The sequence below is a fragment of the Balaenoptera physalus genome (assembly GCF_965194825.1).
Source record: "Balaenoptera physalus genome assembly, chromosome: 2".
Lineage (NCBI taxonomy): Eukaryota > Metazoa > Chordata > Mammalia > Artiodactyla > Balaenopteridae > Balaenoptera > Balaenoptera physalus.
In genome coordinates, this window is record NC_138883.1 from 141,467,655 (window position 1) to 141,484,076 (window position 16,422).

The 16,422-nt window shown below is 56.6% G+C and overlaps 1 protein-coding gene across 1 annotated transcript; it reads right to left on the reverse strand.

Annotated features, from left to right (window-relative positions):
- Nucleotides 1-2,143: 2,143 nt before the first annotated feature.
- Nucleotides 2,144-16,108, reverse strand: MFGE8 (milk fat globule EGF and factor V/VIII domain containing). The gene is made up of 9 exons (XM_082450936.1): nt 15,931-16,108; nt 13,093-13,221; nt 12,575-12,706; nt 10,189-10,370; nt 9,613-9,768; nt 8,774-8,918; nt 4,320-4,504; nt 3,050-3,205; nt 2,144-2,928 (listed from the first exon to the last, which is right to left on the reverse strand). Exons 1-9 carry the CDS (start codon nt 16,001-16,003, stop codon nt 2,791-2,793), a joined length of 1,296 nt encoding a protein of 431 aa, XP_082307062.1. The 5' UTR covers nt 16,004-16,108; the 3' UTR covers nt 2,144-2,790.
- Between the last annotated feature and the right edge of the window lie 314 nt (nt 16,109-16,422).

A 16,422-nucleotide genomic window follows, 5' to 3' on the forward strand; every position in this document is an offset into this window, starting at 1 on the left:
CTGGACAAGGCTAAATTGCACAAAGTGAATGCCAGCTTGATGAGCAAAAGGGAGCCAATGAAAGTTCCTCCATAAGGAACAGAGACCAGTCTGTGCACTGGATGCAGGATGGATTGGAGGGGGAAATAGGACACGAGTTCCAATTAGGAAAGTTGCAAGCTTTTCTAACAACAATGACCAAAGTTTTTGAGGCCTCTGATGGGCCAGGCTTTACATCAGTGCTTATGTACATTCTCTCCATCAGTCTCAAGGCCATGGAGTCGGTTCTATTATTTCCACCTTACAGATAGGGAACTGAGACCCAGAGAGACTTAAGTAAATTGCCCAAGGTCACTCAGAGCCAAGATTTGAACCCAGGTTCTCCAACTTGAGGCCTTGCACTCCCAATCACTCCACTATATTTAAGCCAGGAACGGAAAGGAATCTAGACTCCTGGGAGAGGCGGGTCAACAGATGCCAGTGCTGACAGCCACACGTGTAGGGAGAGGAATGGACAGCAGAGAAGGTCAGTTTTGTAACAGCTAAGCAAGTTTAACATCCCAGCCACTGGCAGGGCTGGCCAGCAGGTGGAATCTCAGAGCTGGCTCTCGGGACTGCAGTCAGGAATAAAAAAGTAAATTTGTGGAGGTGATAGTGAACACTGTGGAAGCAGAGGGGGCTGCCCAGGGAGAGGAGCCAAAGACAGAAGGGGTCAGGAGGGAGGGGGCCCAGGTCCAGGGTCCCAGGAAGGGGACTTTCAGAAGGCTATGGCCAACACATCCAAGGCTGCAAAGATGAGCAGGAAGAAGGGACTGAGAGGTGGCTTAGGCAATTCCATAGTCACCTTGGATCTCCTGGGCCAGGCGGGGGGCTTGTGACACCAGCCCACCCAGCCAACCAGCCAATGAGACTGGCCCACAGAAAATATTCAATGCCACAAAGAGGGACAAATTGACAGATGAAAGTGACGCTTGGAAGTGACGCTTGGTTTCCCCTTCTGCAAGTGGGACTCCTGCATTCTAACAAGGCTCGAGCTGCAGTTACTTATTGGGGAGGCATCCAAGAGCAGAGATGCAGGAGGGAAAAAGCTGTTTCTCCCACTGTCTGCTAAGTCCCCAGGAGAGGCCTGAACAGGTTGGGTGGTAGGAAATGCTCCCAGGAGGGAGTCCTAAAGCCAGCAACCACCCAGAAAGACTGACTTCAAACCCAACCCATGCAGCTCCACGGAGGAGAGCTCTGAAACAGGAAGGAGTGAGCCAATAGACCCCCAGAGGTGGGGAGCCCCACAAACCCAGTTCATTCAGAGACCACAGCCTGGGCCTTTTATTCCATCCCTGCCCAGCCAGGAAGCCCTGGCAACAGGAGCTCTTGCGGGGGAGCCACTTCCAGACTAATTTCTCTGATGAACTTCCAACAATGCCACACCCTCCCTTTGGCAGCCACATGGCCAGATCTGCTGCCTAGAGGTGCCTATGTGTACAAAGGCATGGCTCCCAAAGTCTGTTCCGGAAAATCCATCTTGTGTCCCAAGGCGTTGAATACTAGGGTGGTTTCATATGCCCCTTCCCAGCTAGTCAGTCCCTCTTTTATCTGCAAGCCCCACTTCCAGATCACTGGCCTGCACTGCCTCCCACTGGCCACTTCCTGATGGCCCCTGCATGATGTGAGGGGGTGGGGGGAGAGGGGTACCCCTGGAGCTCTCCTCCCAGCCCTGGAGTGGATCCCATCCCACACTGCACCCCGCCCTGGGGCTCCTGCAGCTCTGAAAGCAGCCCAGGTTCACTGAGTTTCTAATAGTTTCTCCAGCCCACCACTCCAGTTGCAGAGAAAATGGCAATTGCCGCAGGGGAAAACCAGCAGCCTCTGCCTGTCTTCCTGGCGTGGGAAGGGAGCAAAGGCATTTGTGAAGACAGCCTCTGCACAGGCCCCGCCCCGGGCACTCACCTGGCAGCAGCTATGGCCCTGGGGCTGCATGGGTCTGGTGGAGGAGAACTGAGGAGAAGAGTCCTGGCCCCTCTGGTGGGAACCACCCCCAGTAGTCTCCTCCCTCTCTGTAGTCGGGCAGGTGACACAAGAATGCTGGGGCTCGGGGACAACTCAGGGTGGGGACACCAGCCCAAGTCAAAGCCCATTTTGACGGAGCAATGATGAACCACAGCGAGAGTTCAGGGGGTGATATAAATATATTTTGGAAGCTGCCTGTGTACTCTGGGGTGAAGAACCAGCACAGAGGGCCCCCCAGGCCCAGCCACCTCCTCCCCCATCTCTCCACAGACCCAGCCAACCCGTGTCTGTCTCTCTCTAGGCTTCAGGATGAGGGTCAAGAGGGGTCTCCAGGGAGATGAGGGGGAAGTGTCGGCGGCGGGCTAGGTGGCAGCAGCAGAGTGGCAGCATCATGCCCCAGGGCTGACGGGCAGGAGACCAGCACTCTCCAGCTTGGGGCCTCAGGGCCTATTCCTCCAGGGCCTTGGGAATGTGGGGTGTGGGAGAGGCGCTAGGGAGGACCCACGCGCCCTACTTCGCCCTTCCCTGTCCATCCCAGACCTACTCAACTCCCACCGTGCCTAAGAAAATGGGATGGCATGAGGGGTGGGCACCAGGGGCATGTGGGAGGGGGAGGGGGAGGAGGAAGGGAGGGAGGGAGGAGGTGGAGGGAAGGAGGGAGGGAGAGACGACTGAAACCCCCACCCCCAGGCCAGCTACAATCAGAAGGGCAGGTGGAGAAGGCAGCAGGTCCCCAGAAGGCCAGGAGGACCAGGAAAGGGGCAGGTGCCCCCACGGCCCTTGCGGTCACTGCAGCCGGGCCTACCACTAACAGCCCAGCAGCTCCACGCGAAGGGTGATGCGGTTGTGCCAGGCCACAGGCAGGATGCGCACAAAGCGAGCCAGGAAAGGCACCTCAAACATGTTCTTCTTGTGGGAATTATTGTCCATGTTGCCAGGGAAGATCTGGAGACAGAGAGGGGGTCAGGAGGGCCCCAGAGCCAGCCTTCCTTCCCTCAGGGCCCCAGATCCCACTCGCAGGGCACCCCTGGAGTGGGGAGGGAAGGACAGCTGGACACACACTCACCTTGCTTTCCACGGCCCCCTGGTCCCTGTACTCAGTCCAGTTCACACCATCGTCACCATAGGCCACCTTGTAGGCTGCCACATACTGGATGTGGCCAAAGTCTCGGGCCCCCTGGGTGATGATGCCGGTCACTCGCTTCTGAGAGCCCAGGTCAATCTACAGGAAAAAAAAAATCCACCCCATCTTCTTTGCTTGGACCATCTCCAGTAAGGTGGGAAAAGGCAGACACACTGAGGCATACAATCTAGTTTTGGGGAAACTACTTCACTTGGCAGAGCCTCAGTTTTCCATCTATAAAATGGGCATAAATAATCCCACCTACTTTGTCAGACACTGTTAAGCACTTTTCTGCAATGAAGCTCAGATTTCAGAGCCTGGGCTCCAGCCAACTCACTGCCAACTCCTCATAGGATAGGTACAGGGACAGGGGAGGCCACAGCCTATAGGGACATGAACTGCTCCTGAGGCCCCTGCAGGGCTGTCCACAGCCTGACATTGGTCCTGAGGGACTCCAAAGGCAGGCAGCTCCTCACAGAACCCAGCCCCACAGGCTAATGTGCTTGTTGGGGCCTAGAGATGCCCTTCCTGCCCCCCGGTTCCCTGCCCATCCCAGGGAGCCTGCCAGCTGCCCCTGGGCAGGCAGTGCCAAGACCCAGGCTGCAAACCCAACTCACTGCCAACAAGCGGGTGAGCCCCAGGCAAATCCTCACCCTGCCGGGACCCAGTTTCCTCATCTATAAAATGAGTGGATGCTCTGGTTTTCCATGACTCTCCTGCGCTTCCCAATTTCAGTGAAATCCAAGGGCTGTCACATGGTGTGTTCTCAGACCGCAAGTTAGAGAGCATCCTCTGAGTGCAGACAGAGAAATCCTGAGGTGTCCCTCCTCCGTCCTGCCCTGCTGTATGTGAGCTCAGCCTTATCACCCTGTGGCAGCCAATGGAGGTGGCCCTACCCCTACACACACACCACACACACACACACACACACACACACACACACACACACACTCACCACCTGGGGCTGGGGGCCTTGATGGAAGCATCACTGAGCTCCCCTACCATCCCCCCCTCTGGAGTTACAGAATCAGGAGAAAGGTGGGGATATGAGAGGAAGAAGGAGCAAAGCCGAACACAAACAAGGCCGTGCAGAAACTCCCTCTTGGGGAGCAGAAGCCTGGGTTGGGCCAGGGTCATAGATCCAACAGCCCCACCCAAACCCACCCAACGCCAGCCTACCCCAGCCCTGCACCCCAGGGGGAGCCTGACCCACCTGCAGCCACTCAGAGGCACTGTTGGTCTGGGCGGTCCAGGCGTTGAACTTGCCCTGATTATCCAGCCGTGCAAAGGAGGGATACCAGCTAAAGGCACTGAGGCCCCAGGTTTTGTAGAAGCTGGAGGCTGTGATCTGCTTGCTGGGGATGGTGTTGTTCTTCAGGCCTAGGGGCTCGGCGCATCCTGCCAACAAGAGGGGTGCTGTCACCCAGATCTGGGGTCCACAGCCTCCCAGGGGTGTGAGCGTGAGGTGGTGAAGGGGAAAGAACTCTGTGGCTCCTGACCGACCTCTGGCATCCTCTTGGACAACAGACGGAAGATCCTTCCACCTTTTAGGGCCAACCGTTCTATTTGCTTACCGACAGCCCCACCTACTCCTCATCTCAGCTCCCACCCCGTGCCCCTCACTTGCTCTGCACAGATCACCCATCGCTCTTCTCCCTCCGCACCAGGGCAGGCCCTGATCCACCACCTCCACCCTCCTTCAAGGCCTGACTCATGGGACACCTCCTCCAAGAAGCCTGCCCTGACCACCTCACTTGGGTGGGACTTCTCCCTCCTCTGGACTCACAGCACTTCCTCTGTCACTCCTACAGTACAGCTGCTATTCACACTGCTGAGTCCTGGGATAACCGTCAAGAGTGCTAATAACAACCATCTCACTGACTCAGTGCCGACTTCAGTCATTTAATCTACCACACAAAAACCGGAACGAAGAGGATATTTGTAACCCCATTCCACAGATGAGAAAACTGAGGCTGGGAGACATTAAGCATTGTGCGCAAGTCTCACACACACACACACTCCTAATCACCATGTCACACTGTGACACTATCTCCACCATTCCTGCACCCACCCAGAGCCGTGAAGGCCTGCCTGGTGGTGACCCAGCGATGAGCAGGACAACATTCCTGCTCTCTAGCAGGTGGAAGCCGAAAAGTCAGAACTCCTGGGGCTCAGGAACGACCCTGTATCCCTGCCCCACAGCCCCTCCCAGAGGGCCTTCACACACTCACTACCTGGCATGCTGTCAGAGAGGCCTGGGAGGGCTACCTGAGAAGCTGGCCTTGGTTTCACTCAGGCCTGCTCCAAACACTCAGGAATGTGCCGGGCTGTTCTGCACCTGCAGGTGGCCAGAACAGTTGGGAACGGGCAGGAGATAAAACTCCCAAAAGAACGAAGGGCGTGTCTCACACGTGGCAGAATCACCACTGCACAACTGCCTGTCCCTTTGCAAAATCAGGAGTGGGAGAGTGGGCTTGGAAAGTCATGGCTCCATCTGGGAGCTGACTATAGTACCCAGTGCTTTACCTCACTGTCTCCCCACACGCTTGCTCCCTTGCCACTAAAGAATTTGCCTCCAGAGTGTGCTGATGCCGACCAATCGTACCATCTCCTCGTGACGGTGGTGCACCAGGTAATCTCCACCCTGCTCCCACAAAGAGAGGCTGCTGGGCTGGGAGGTGGTTCATCCCACGGCTCCAGACCTGGAGGGCCATGAGGCCGGCACAAGGCTGGAGCACTCTGCAGAGGACGCCAAGGCATCATTTGCCCACGGTGGACCCTTCTACAGATCATCTGCTTCCAGCAGTTCATGCCCCCATCACTTACGGCATGTCAGACAGCCTTCCACATAAAATGCAACCGGGCAGGGCACCAAGCCGAGAGCAGGACTGTCAGCTCCACCACTTGCTATGTGACCCTGGGGAGTCCCTCCCCTCTCTGGTCCTCAGACTCCCCATCTATAAAATGAGGTGCCAGAGCAGTGCTTCTCACAGCTCACCTGGGGACCTTGTTAATATGAGGATTCTGTCTCAGAAAGTCAAGGGTGGGGCTGGGAGTTTGCATTTCTGCAAGCTCCCAGGTGATGCTCATCCCGCTGGTCCATGGAGCTCACTTTAGTAGAAGGCTCTAATCTGTACAATCCATTGACTCCATCACCCTGATCCAAGCCACCTTATCTTCCCACATGTCTCCCCCCTCACTCACAATGGCCCTCTGCCCCCATTCTCCCTATACAGCCTAAGGGATCTCTTCTAGACCCAACTCTAATCGTGTCCTATTAGCACTCCCTCCACAATGGCTGCCCCTTGTTCTCAGGATAAAGACCTGAATCCTTAAAATGGTCTACATGGCCCCTGCCTGGTCCGTCTCTGCCCACCTCTCCAGCCTCATCACCCACCAAGCTACCCCCTCATTCTCTAGGCTCCAGCTCCACTGGCCTCCCTTCTATCCTTTACATGCCCCAGGGCCTTTGCATATGTCAATTCCTTGCCTGGGATGCCCTTTCCAAGTTCTTCACACGGCTTGATCTCCATCATTCAAGCCTCTACTCAAACGCCATCCCAACACAGCAGTCCCCATGCCATTCCCTCTCTTCACCCCAAGTCACCCTCATCACATCTCCCTCTCATGTTTCCTTCATAGTTCTTACTGCTATCTGAACTTTCTTTTATTTGCTCGTTGTCTCACATCAGCCTCCCTCATTAGAATGCAATTTCCATGAGGTCAGGGATCTCACCTATATTGCTCCCTAGAGCCAGGCACTCAGAAGGAGCTTAATAAATGTCTACTGAGTTAAATAACTAATCAATTCACCAAGGACACATTGCCTGCTGGTGAAGAGGAATCCTGGTGCAGGGCATGCCCAGAAATGTCCAGACCTCAGCCCCACGCATGTGCACACAGGCACACACCAACACTCTCCAGGTGACCAGAATGCCTACAAGGGAAAGGAGATGGTCCAGTCCTTGAGGGAAGCAGACAGAAAAACTTCACTTCCTCGGCTCACCAGACTCACCCTCTCTTGGCCTTGGAGGTAACCGGCTGTGACAGGCCTAGGCCGGCAATTAGCCAAAGGCTTCAGACTATGACAGTGAGTAGTGAGGGACTCCAGGGAGAGGAGCCCAGGGTGGGGGGCCCCAGACCTGTCTCTGTCCTTTACCAACTGCCTGAATTTCCTTTTAGCAAAAGGCAAAGTCTTTAACTTCCCACTTAAAACAGTTAGGCTTGGGGGACTTCCCTGGTGGTCCCGTGGTTAAGACTTCATGCTCCCCATGCAGGGGACCTGGGTTCGATCCCTGGTCGGGGAACTAGATCCCACATGCATGCTGCAACTAAGGATCCCGCATGCCGCAACTAAGACCTGGCACAGCCAAAATAAATAAATATTAAAAAAAAAAAAAAAGAACAATTAGGCTCAAAAAGCAGTGATGCTGGGAGCAAGAATATGCTGGCTCAAGTTCATACTTAAAAAAAGACTAAACCCAGAGAGTCACTGAACTGAGCTCTGAGTGGTATTGGGCAGTAACTAAAACGGGATAACAGAAAGAGGTGCCACAGAGGGTGGAAGGGGGAGCAGAGGGTGGGTCTTGGGTTAAGACAAGAAAGAGAGCCACCTCTGCTCTGCAGCTCTGCCTAGTGAGCCCTACAGTTCTGCCGGTGGCCAGCAGGTGGCACTGTGTCTGCAAAAAGAGGGAAATATCCAGACCTCAGAGAAGGCAAGGCTGGGCTGAGCTGGGCAGAGACAAGGCCCTCAGCCCAAGCTCTGCACCCTGACCTCACCAGTGGTGAGATTTTTTATGACTCAGCAGAAACCTATCCCTTTCTGGTCCCCCACCCCTCCATCTGAGAATCTCTCCGGAAAGGGCAACAAGAATCACCATCCCCAGGGGACTTCCCTGGAGGTCCAGTGGTTAAGACTTCACCTTCCAATGCAGGGGGTACAGGTTCGATCCCTGGTCAGGGAGCTAAGATCCCATATGCCTCTCAGCCAAAAAACCAAAACATAAAACAGAAGCAATACTGTAACAAAATCAATAAAAACTTTAAAAATTGTCCTCATCAAAAAATATTTTTAAAAAAATAGCACTATCTCCAGCCCTATGACCCTAGAAGTCCCCATGTTTCTCTTGAATGCAGGCTACAGGTCTGGGGGAAGAAACAGTGGATGGGTAGGTGTCAGAAGCCCGGGGATTCAGACCAACTTTTAATACCTACCAGCTGTGTGCCCCTGATAAACAATTTATCTGGGCCTCATTTTCCTCATTCATTCATTCACTCACTCATCCATCAATATTTATTGAGTGCCTATGAGCCAGGCTCTGTTATAGGCACTGGGAATGCAGCAGTGAACAAAACAAACTCCTTGCCCTCGTGGAACTGACATCTGCAAAACAGAACTAATGCTACATGTTCTAGAAGCTCAAGGAACCAATCAGAGTAAGTGAGAATATTTTGAAAATTGAAGTGGTGTCTTTTTTTCCTCTACCAACCAGCAAAGAGCAAACACCTGGGCAGGACTGCTGATGGTCAGGTGATCCCTCTCCTGGCCATCTCCTGTGAGAGCCCACGTTCCTGGGCCTTGCTGCCACCCTACTCAGCTCAGCTTGGCTGACAAAAGAGGGGGCAGGGAGAGCCATCTCCAAGGATTACAGAGCCTCCAGCACTCACCATTCAACTCACAGCCAAGGAGCTCAAAGCGAAGGGTGCAGCCCCGGTGGCAGATCACGGGCACCAGTCTCACATACTGCACCTCCAAAGGGGTTTCAAACAGGTTGACCTTCAGGCCGCTGTTGTCCACATTACCCATAAATATCTAGGAGGGAAGAGGCAGATTGGAGGAGTGGGTCAGTGTGGGCAGTCCCACTTCCTGGGGTGGTCTCCCCTTCCTCTTTGGGCCTGGAGGCAGAGGTGGGCTTAGCAGAGCCAGGAGGGGCTCAGCCCTTCCTCTGACCACCCCACAGCCCTCAACACAGATTCCCCTTTTCAGATCTTCCTTGGTCACCACGGGGCCTGGGCATAAACCCCTGTCTTTCGCACAGGGCCACCTATGATCTATAGGGTGCCTCTGTGCAAATTAGGAAAAGGTACTCCTTTCTCAAAAGACTTTTTTATAACAATTTTCCCACAGATAGAAGTACACAAACATGACATGAATGGTGCTGACTTAGTAATGACACCCTTGAGCGGTGTACAACCTGTATGACTGTACATGGTATCCCTGACGGCTCTGAATGCATCCCATATCCACCACTACCGCCACCCTCAACAAGTCACTGAACCTTTTTGAGTCTCACTATTCTTATCTATAAAGTGGGGCTATTACTTTTAACCACAGAGCACGGGCACAATCTGGGTTTCCCAATTTCTTCAAACCAAGATACACCTGAAAACCCACCTCATGGCCAATCAGCCAGGGCACCCTCACCTCAATGGGGGCCCTCAAACAGCGCTGGAACCCCAGGGGTTGCTGACCACAGCCCTTCTTTAGGGCTCACAACAAACCTCACCTTATCTCCTGACTCCCCTGCACCCTGGATGAACTGGAACTTGCGCCCATTGGTGCTGTAGGCCACCTTGAAAGTCTTCAGGTACTCGGCACTGCCTGCGCGGCTAGCACCCTGCGTCACCACGCCCGTCACCCGCATCTTCCGCATCAGGTTCACCTGGACCAGGACAGGAAGGACAGAACCCCTATCTCCCAGATTCTTTTCACCCCCATCACTCCCCCAGCCCAGAAGGAGAACAGCCCAAGCAGGACAAATAAGGGAGGCTTTCTCATCTGGCCCTCTCCAGGCTTTGGACCCAGTGCTCAGGGAAGCACACAAGGACAAGCTTCCAGAGGCCTCGTACAGTGCAAAGAGCCCCTCTACAGCCCAGCGTTCACTCCCCCTCATCCTGCCCACGCACTCCAGGCCCCCCAAAGCTGCCCTCTACTTAAAGATACTTCACCCGTGGGAACCTGCTACCATGCTACCTGGACCCCGGTTATGAACCCTCCCGTGGTGACCCCCAAATGCAGGCGCACTCATCCCGCCTTCTCCATTCCCATCACGCTACGCACCCCTGAGCCGTCCCTTCCATACCTGGATCCAGGGGTTTCTGTCGTAGTTGCTGGACGTCCATGCGTTGACAATGCCCGTGAGGTGCAGGCGGGCCAGATCCGGGGCCCAGCGCTGCAAACCCATGAAACCAAAGTGCATGGATGAGGCGGAGATCTGGGAGTCGGCGATAGCGCCCGTCTCCATGCCCAGCGGCGAGATGCAGACTGAGGGGGGAGGGGGCAGTCAGAGGGCCACCCGAGCAGGCGGGGCCCAGAGGACACAAGAACAAGACAGTGTGGCCTCTGCCGGGGACCCAGAGCAGAGACCATGAAGGGACAATGAGGGCCAAGGAGGAGGTACCAAGACAAGGTGCACAGTGAGGAAGAGAGGGGCCGGGCAGAGTCACTGGGGGTTGGGACCCTGGGCTGCCAGAAGGTTCTAGGGCAGGCCGGCACTCATGGTACTGCCATGACTGGCAGCTGATGTCCCCCACCAGGCTGCAGTAGGTGGTCTCGTTTTTACAGGATATGGAGCAGCAATTATTCGAAGAGGGGGGTGGGCTGCTGAGCGAATACCAGCGTGGCCTCCTCTTCCTTTGTGTCCCTGCCCCATCAGGAGGACCACCACATCCAGCCCAGTCCCTGGCTCCCCCAGGAGGACGGCCTTGGAAGAAGCAATGCCTCAGACAGCAATGAACAGTACTCGTACTGCACATAAAGCAAGAAGCACATCTGCCTGGAGTTTTCTAGAATCCCACTGGCAGGAGTTTTCTGGATGGGGTGTGAGTGCCATTCTGTTTTCCCTCATATCCTTTGCCCCTTCTAGCTACTGGTCCTGACCCAGCCATCTGGGAAGCTGCCTCTGGCCAAGCGATGTGGTCCTTGGGGGCCGAGCCTGTATGCCTGGGGCTCAGCTCCCAAGCAGAGAACCCGGGACAGATCCACTCTTATTCCAACACCCCAGGCTCACGCCGAGCTCGGTGTCTGACATTCTCGCAGGGAGAGTGAGGCACAAGGGAGGCCATACACCCAAGATCAGAGCCCGCCACTGGCTGAGCAGAGACCTGAACCCAGGTCTGCTCTGTCCTCACAGAGCCCATGCCCACACCCAGAGGGCCCCAAACGTGCATTCTTTGGGCCTGTGGGGTCCTGCTGGGCTCCAAGGAAACACACTATGTAACAGATAAGGAGGGGCTGCAAAGGTCTCTCTGGGGGTGTTCCTCCAGCTTTGTGGTCGCCTCCTGCCTTCTGCCCCAGGTGCTGCCATATCCAGCCTGGGACAGACCCCAGGCCGAGGAGGGGAAGGAGGCTAGATGAGTAATCCCCACTCAGGCACACCCAGGGTTACCTGGGCTCCCAGCACGGTAATTAGTGGGCCCACCTGGCCCCACCCAGGGCTCCGTGGGCCTTGGAGACCCCGCTCCCCCGCATTCCTCCACCCAGTATCTCAGACACATCGGCCTCAGCCCAGGGCCCAGGGCCCAGGCCCTCGGGGCTGTCTCCTCTAAGATGAAGGGCGTCACAGGCACTTCATCTGCTCTCCCCCAGAAGCCGGCTCCCACGGGGCTGGCCCTGCCCTCCCTCCTCCTCCTGGAGCCCAGCCCCACATCTGCCGACAGCAGGACCGCTTGCCCCCTGCCCGCAGTGCTCACTGACAGACCCACCGGACTGCAGACGTCTGGCACCACCACCCCTACTCCCCCCACCCCTGCGCCTAGACATGGCCTCGCCTGCCCCACAGCAGGTGAGGAAGAGTCCTGGTTTGTGGGAGGGACCCCAGCCAGGCCAGGAGGGAGACGGCGTGCACAGACAACGCTGGCCAGGTCTGCCGGGTACCCGCCCAGCGCCGTTCTGTGGCCGCGTGGATGACCAAGCAGGCCAGGCGGGTCAGCCCCTCTGCACACGCAGGGCCTCTGAGCACCTGACCGTGAGGGGATGACCCAGCCTGCCCAGGCCTCTCCCTCTTCCCAGAGCTCTGTGATGAAGCCAGAGGTCAAACCTGGGCCAGAACTGTCAGACCCTGAGGCTCAAACCTTATTAACCAACCTCCTGGGCCCCAAAAGATTAAGAATCTGTTGGTTTTCCCCTCTTGGTAGAAAAATGCCAAGACTTTACCCTAACGCTGTGTGTCTGGTTCATGGTGACAGAAAATAACACTCCCACGACCTCTGGGGTTACCACCAGCCCTCACTCCCCTGCAGGGACATCAGGCCTGGCCTGCAGTCCCAGGAGAGAGGGCCAGGCAGGAAGAAGCCTGGGGAGGGACAACAGGGTCCCGCGCCCCTCCCCACACACCACCCTGGCCTAACTGAGGCTCTGTCCCCTGCCTCAGTGCACCCTGACGCAGGAATAAGGCTGGCACACTGCCTGGGCTGCCAGGACTGTGGCTCAGGGTCTGCCCCCTGGAACAGGCACCCCCAGATACTCACCGATCTCACAGTGGATGCCTGTGTAGCCATGAGGGCACTTGCAGATGTACTGGGTGAAGACATCCCCTCGGTGGAAGTCGTCAATCACATGGCATTCGGCATCACTGTGGCAGGGATTTGGGAAACAGGGACCTGGGGAGAGGGAGGCAGGTGAGATGGGCAGGTGATCAGGAAGGAGCTGGGGACAGGCAGCAGCAGATGGGCCAAGCCCAAAAGGACCCTCCGCCCAAACTCGGCCCACTGCCCGCCTCCCCCAACCATCTCGTCCCTCCCCCCTCCCAATCTGCCCGATGGGGCCTGGGCCAGCCTGGAGCCAAGAAGGGTCACAGGTAGGTGAGTCAGCCCAAGTGAAGGAAGCACCCAGCTTCCCAAGTGGCCTGGGAGCTTCCAGGGAAAAGCTGGTGGGCAACAGGAGGGGTGCTGGGGACCAGTGTCCACTTCGGGAGGAGCTCAGCCCAGCAGCCTGGGCTGCAACTGGGAGCCAGTGGGAAGCGGCAGGCATGGCCCCGGGCGGGTACCTCTCTCAGTCTCATTGCATATGAGGCCTGTGAAGCCTTCAGGGCAGAGGCAGTGGAAGGGGGGTTTTCTGTCCTGGTCCAACAAGCAGGTCCCACCATGTAGGCACTGGCTGGAGTCACAGAAGTCACCTGCAATGACAGTTCTGAGTCAGGAACAAGTCGTTCATCGAGTAAATATCTGGGGGGCCAACTACCATGTACGTCCTGGGCCCCTGAGACAGAGAAATCAGATGCAGTCCAGGCCTCAAGAAGCCAGAGGAAAGAGGCGGACAAGTCACCACGTAATGAAGACGGACCATGAGCTCTGACAGAAGCCTGCATGAGGGGCCCCCGGAGGATGGTTTCTGCCAGGGAGCAGGAAGTTTCAGAGGTGGGGACATCTGAGCTAGTTTAAAAGTCAGAGAGGGAGGGACTTCCCTGGCCGTCCAGTGGTTAAGACTCTGTGCTTCCAATGCAGGGGGCACAGGTTCGATCCCTGGTCAGGGAACTAAGATCCCACATGCCCTGCAGCATGGCCAAAAAAAAAAAAAAAAGTCAGAGTGGGAGGGTGTCGGGCTGGGGAATGAGGAAAGAACTTTCTTCAGAAAAGCAGAAGCACAGAGGACATGGTATGCTGGAGAACAGTAAGACATTGCTGAAAAGGGAGACTGGTAGGGACTCTTAAGAATGACAAGTTTAGACTTTTCATCCTGCAGAACAGGGTTCTTAACCTTCCTTTAGTCTCCCCACCATTGTCCCCCAGGAAAAAAAGTCAGAGATTCTCAAGCATGAGGTGGGAGTGGGGAAGCCATTTCTTAGTTGGGGATGGAGAATGTCAAGAAAAGGCCATCTGCAGAGATGTGGATGGGCTGCCCAGGGTGGGGAGGCATCCTGTAGCTACACAAAGATCCCTCTGGCTCTGTGTGGAAATATGACTGGAGCAGGTGAGGTAGGAAACCAGGAGAGCATCAAGGAGGCTGTCACAGGCTCCTGGTAAGACAGGAAGTCAGGCGAAGGGGTGAGGAGGAAGGACAGATTTGAGAAAAACTGGACGACTAGAGGTGGGAAGAGGGCTAGAGAGGACATCACAGCTTCTGGCTGGGGGCCTGGCTGACACATGTGCACTGTTAGCCTGCCCCGATCCCTTGACTCGAGTGAACTTCAGCTCACTAGGTCAGCCAGGCCTGCGGAGCACCTTCTAGCTGACCTTAGCATCCCAGAAGGGCTGCCTCAGACCCCACACCCAAACCCGTCATTTGGGGTAAAACATGAGACATCTTTTTTCCTCCCTGCAGAGTCAAGCCATCCCAGGCTGGAGGCCCTCCTGAGATCCCAAAGCCCCAGAGACCTGGGCCGGGGCTCCAACGAAGGGAACACTGTTAATGAGCGATGGAGGCCTCAGAACTCCACCTCAGCGTGGGCCTCGGGAGCTTAAGGCGGCTCCCAATGAGCTATTAGTCATTGGCTTTAAATAGCAGGTTAATCCCCTCCCTGACCTGACAGGCGGCGGGCACTGCCACGGCAGAGGCTTGAGAATGGCCAGAGCCCTGGACTTCTGACCTGGCAAGGTCCAACTCCCCTCTCTCCCCCTCCCAAAGTGCCCTCTCCCTGTACTGCTCCAGGGCAAAGCAGGTGAGTGGGAAAAAGGGAAAGGGAAAGGTCTCCCCTACCTGGCAGGCCCTTGACTGACTCACCTGCGCACTGCAGCTGTGGTACTTCCCCCTTCCCACAAAGCCAGGTCACCCTACACAAAACCACCTTTGGGATTTCAGGGTTCTGCCCTCTTTGGGAGAGTTCCCCAGGGACATTTTGCCAGGGCTCAGGCTCTGGGGCCAGAGAGGAGTGGCAAGGGACTTTTAAGACCCAGCCAGCTCTCCATGTCTCGGGGGAGCTTGGAGTGGTGGCCTTAGGCTTCCACTCCAGGCCTGGGGGTCAGACTGGCACCGGATGGCAGAGCCAGGGCTCAGCTGGGACCCACCCCCGCCCCCAACTTGCTTCAGCCAATCCTATTTCTATGAGAAAATGATGTAGGGGGTGCCTGAAGGGTCTTTGCCATCTCCTCCCACCCCGTGGGCACCCTTTCCTCAGCCCACTGTGAAGCGAATGGGGCATCCCCATGACCAGCTGGACCAGCAGGCCCAGCTGCCAGCAGGATGTATCCTAGGCGGGGGAGGAGGACCAAGGAAGATAAAGCAGCAGCCCAAGGCCGCAGGGGGAGGGGGGTAGTCAGGAGCCGCCACCTCAGGAGGGAGCCCTTTTCCTAGTCCCTCCCCAGGCTCCTCGCCCCCTCTGGGGTCCCACCTGGAGGCCCTTCCATTCCACCGACTCCCCAGCCCTTCGCTTATCTGACCAGACACCTACTTTTAAGCAGAGGATAAAATTCCAGCGAACTGACCAGCCGCCAGGGCTGGGAAGGGAGTTACCAGGGAAAGTTGGCTGGAGAAGACTTATCAATACAAGAGTCCTAGAAACTTCCTGGTGGAAGGAACGCGCGAGTCAGACACAGTTCAGTGGCCTCATTTTACAGATGGGAAAAGAGAGGCCCTACACAGCGGATTCCTTTGTTCTGTGTAAGCCACATCCCTGGGGGAGGCTGGGCTGTCACCCAGTGTCCCGAGTCCCCGCCCAGCGCTCAAGCCTCTATCACCGGCCAAAACCCCTCCGGCGCGGATACAGCAGGAGAGGCCGAGAGCATCCCCGCCTCCCTCCCGGGCGCAGCCGGAGAGGTCGCCCCTCCGCTCGGCGCCGGCTCTTTGACCAAGTTTGTAAACAGTGGAAGTAGAGGGAGGGCGCGGCGGCGAACTTCCGAGCGGCGCGGAGAGGAGGGGCGAGTGCGAGAGGGCGGCGCGATCGACTCACCGGAGAAGGCGAAGAGTCCTGAGGCGCAGAGGAGCGCGCCGCAGAGCGCGGCCAGCAGACGGGGACCCGGCATGGTGTGGGGATGCGGGCCGAGACCCGGTGCTTGGGCTGTTCAGACCCGGCGGTTCTCACTCCTTCTCCTGGACGGGAATAAATCAGGCAGCGCAGCACCTCCCACTGGGCCACGTGCTCCGCCCAGGCCCGCCAGAGGCGGACTCGGGGCGGGGCTCCGTGGCTGGGAGAGAATGGGGGGGAACCGAGGGCTTCGCGGCCACCCACTCCAGCCCCGGCCACGCCCGGCGTCCCGCGTGGTGCTGGTGACCAGGCCCTGAGTCCTGAGTCGACTGGGCTAGAAAGGGCTCAGAAGGAGTTGTTTGTTCTTTGCTTTTTGTTTTTTAAACTGTTGGCTTCAGAAAATATGCTAAACCTTATTCATAACAAGAAAAACGCAAATTACGAGTACCATGTTTCAGTTATCAGGTTGGCAAGTAT

Coding starts and splice junctions, on each gene's coding strand:
- MFGE8 (XM_082450936.1), bottom strand. CDS start 16,003: ATGCCGGGTCCCCGTCTGCTGGCCGCGCTCTGCGGCGCGCTCCTCTGC. Junction 10,371..12,574: donor AGGCATCCACTGTGAGATCG/GTGAGTATCTGG, acceptor CTCCCCCCTCAG/TCTGCATCTCGCCGCTGGGC. Junction 4,505..8,773: donor CCTTGGCTGTGAGTTGAATG/GTGAGTGCTGGA, acceptor TCTTGTTGGCAG/GATGCGCCGAGCCCCTAGGC.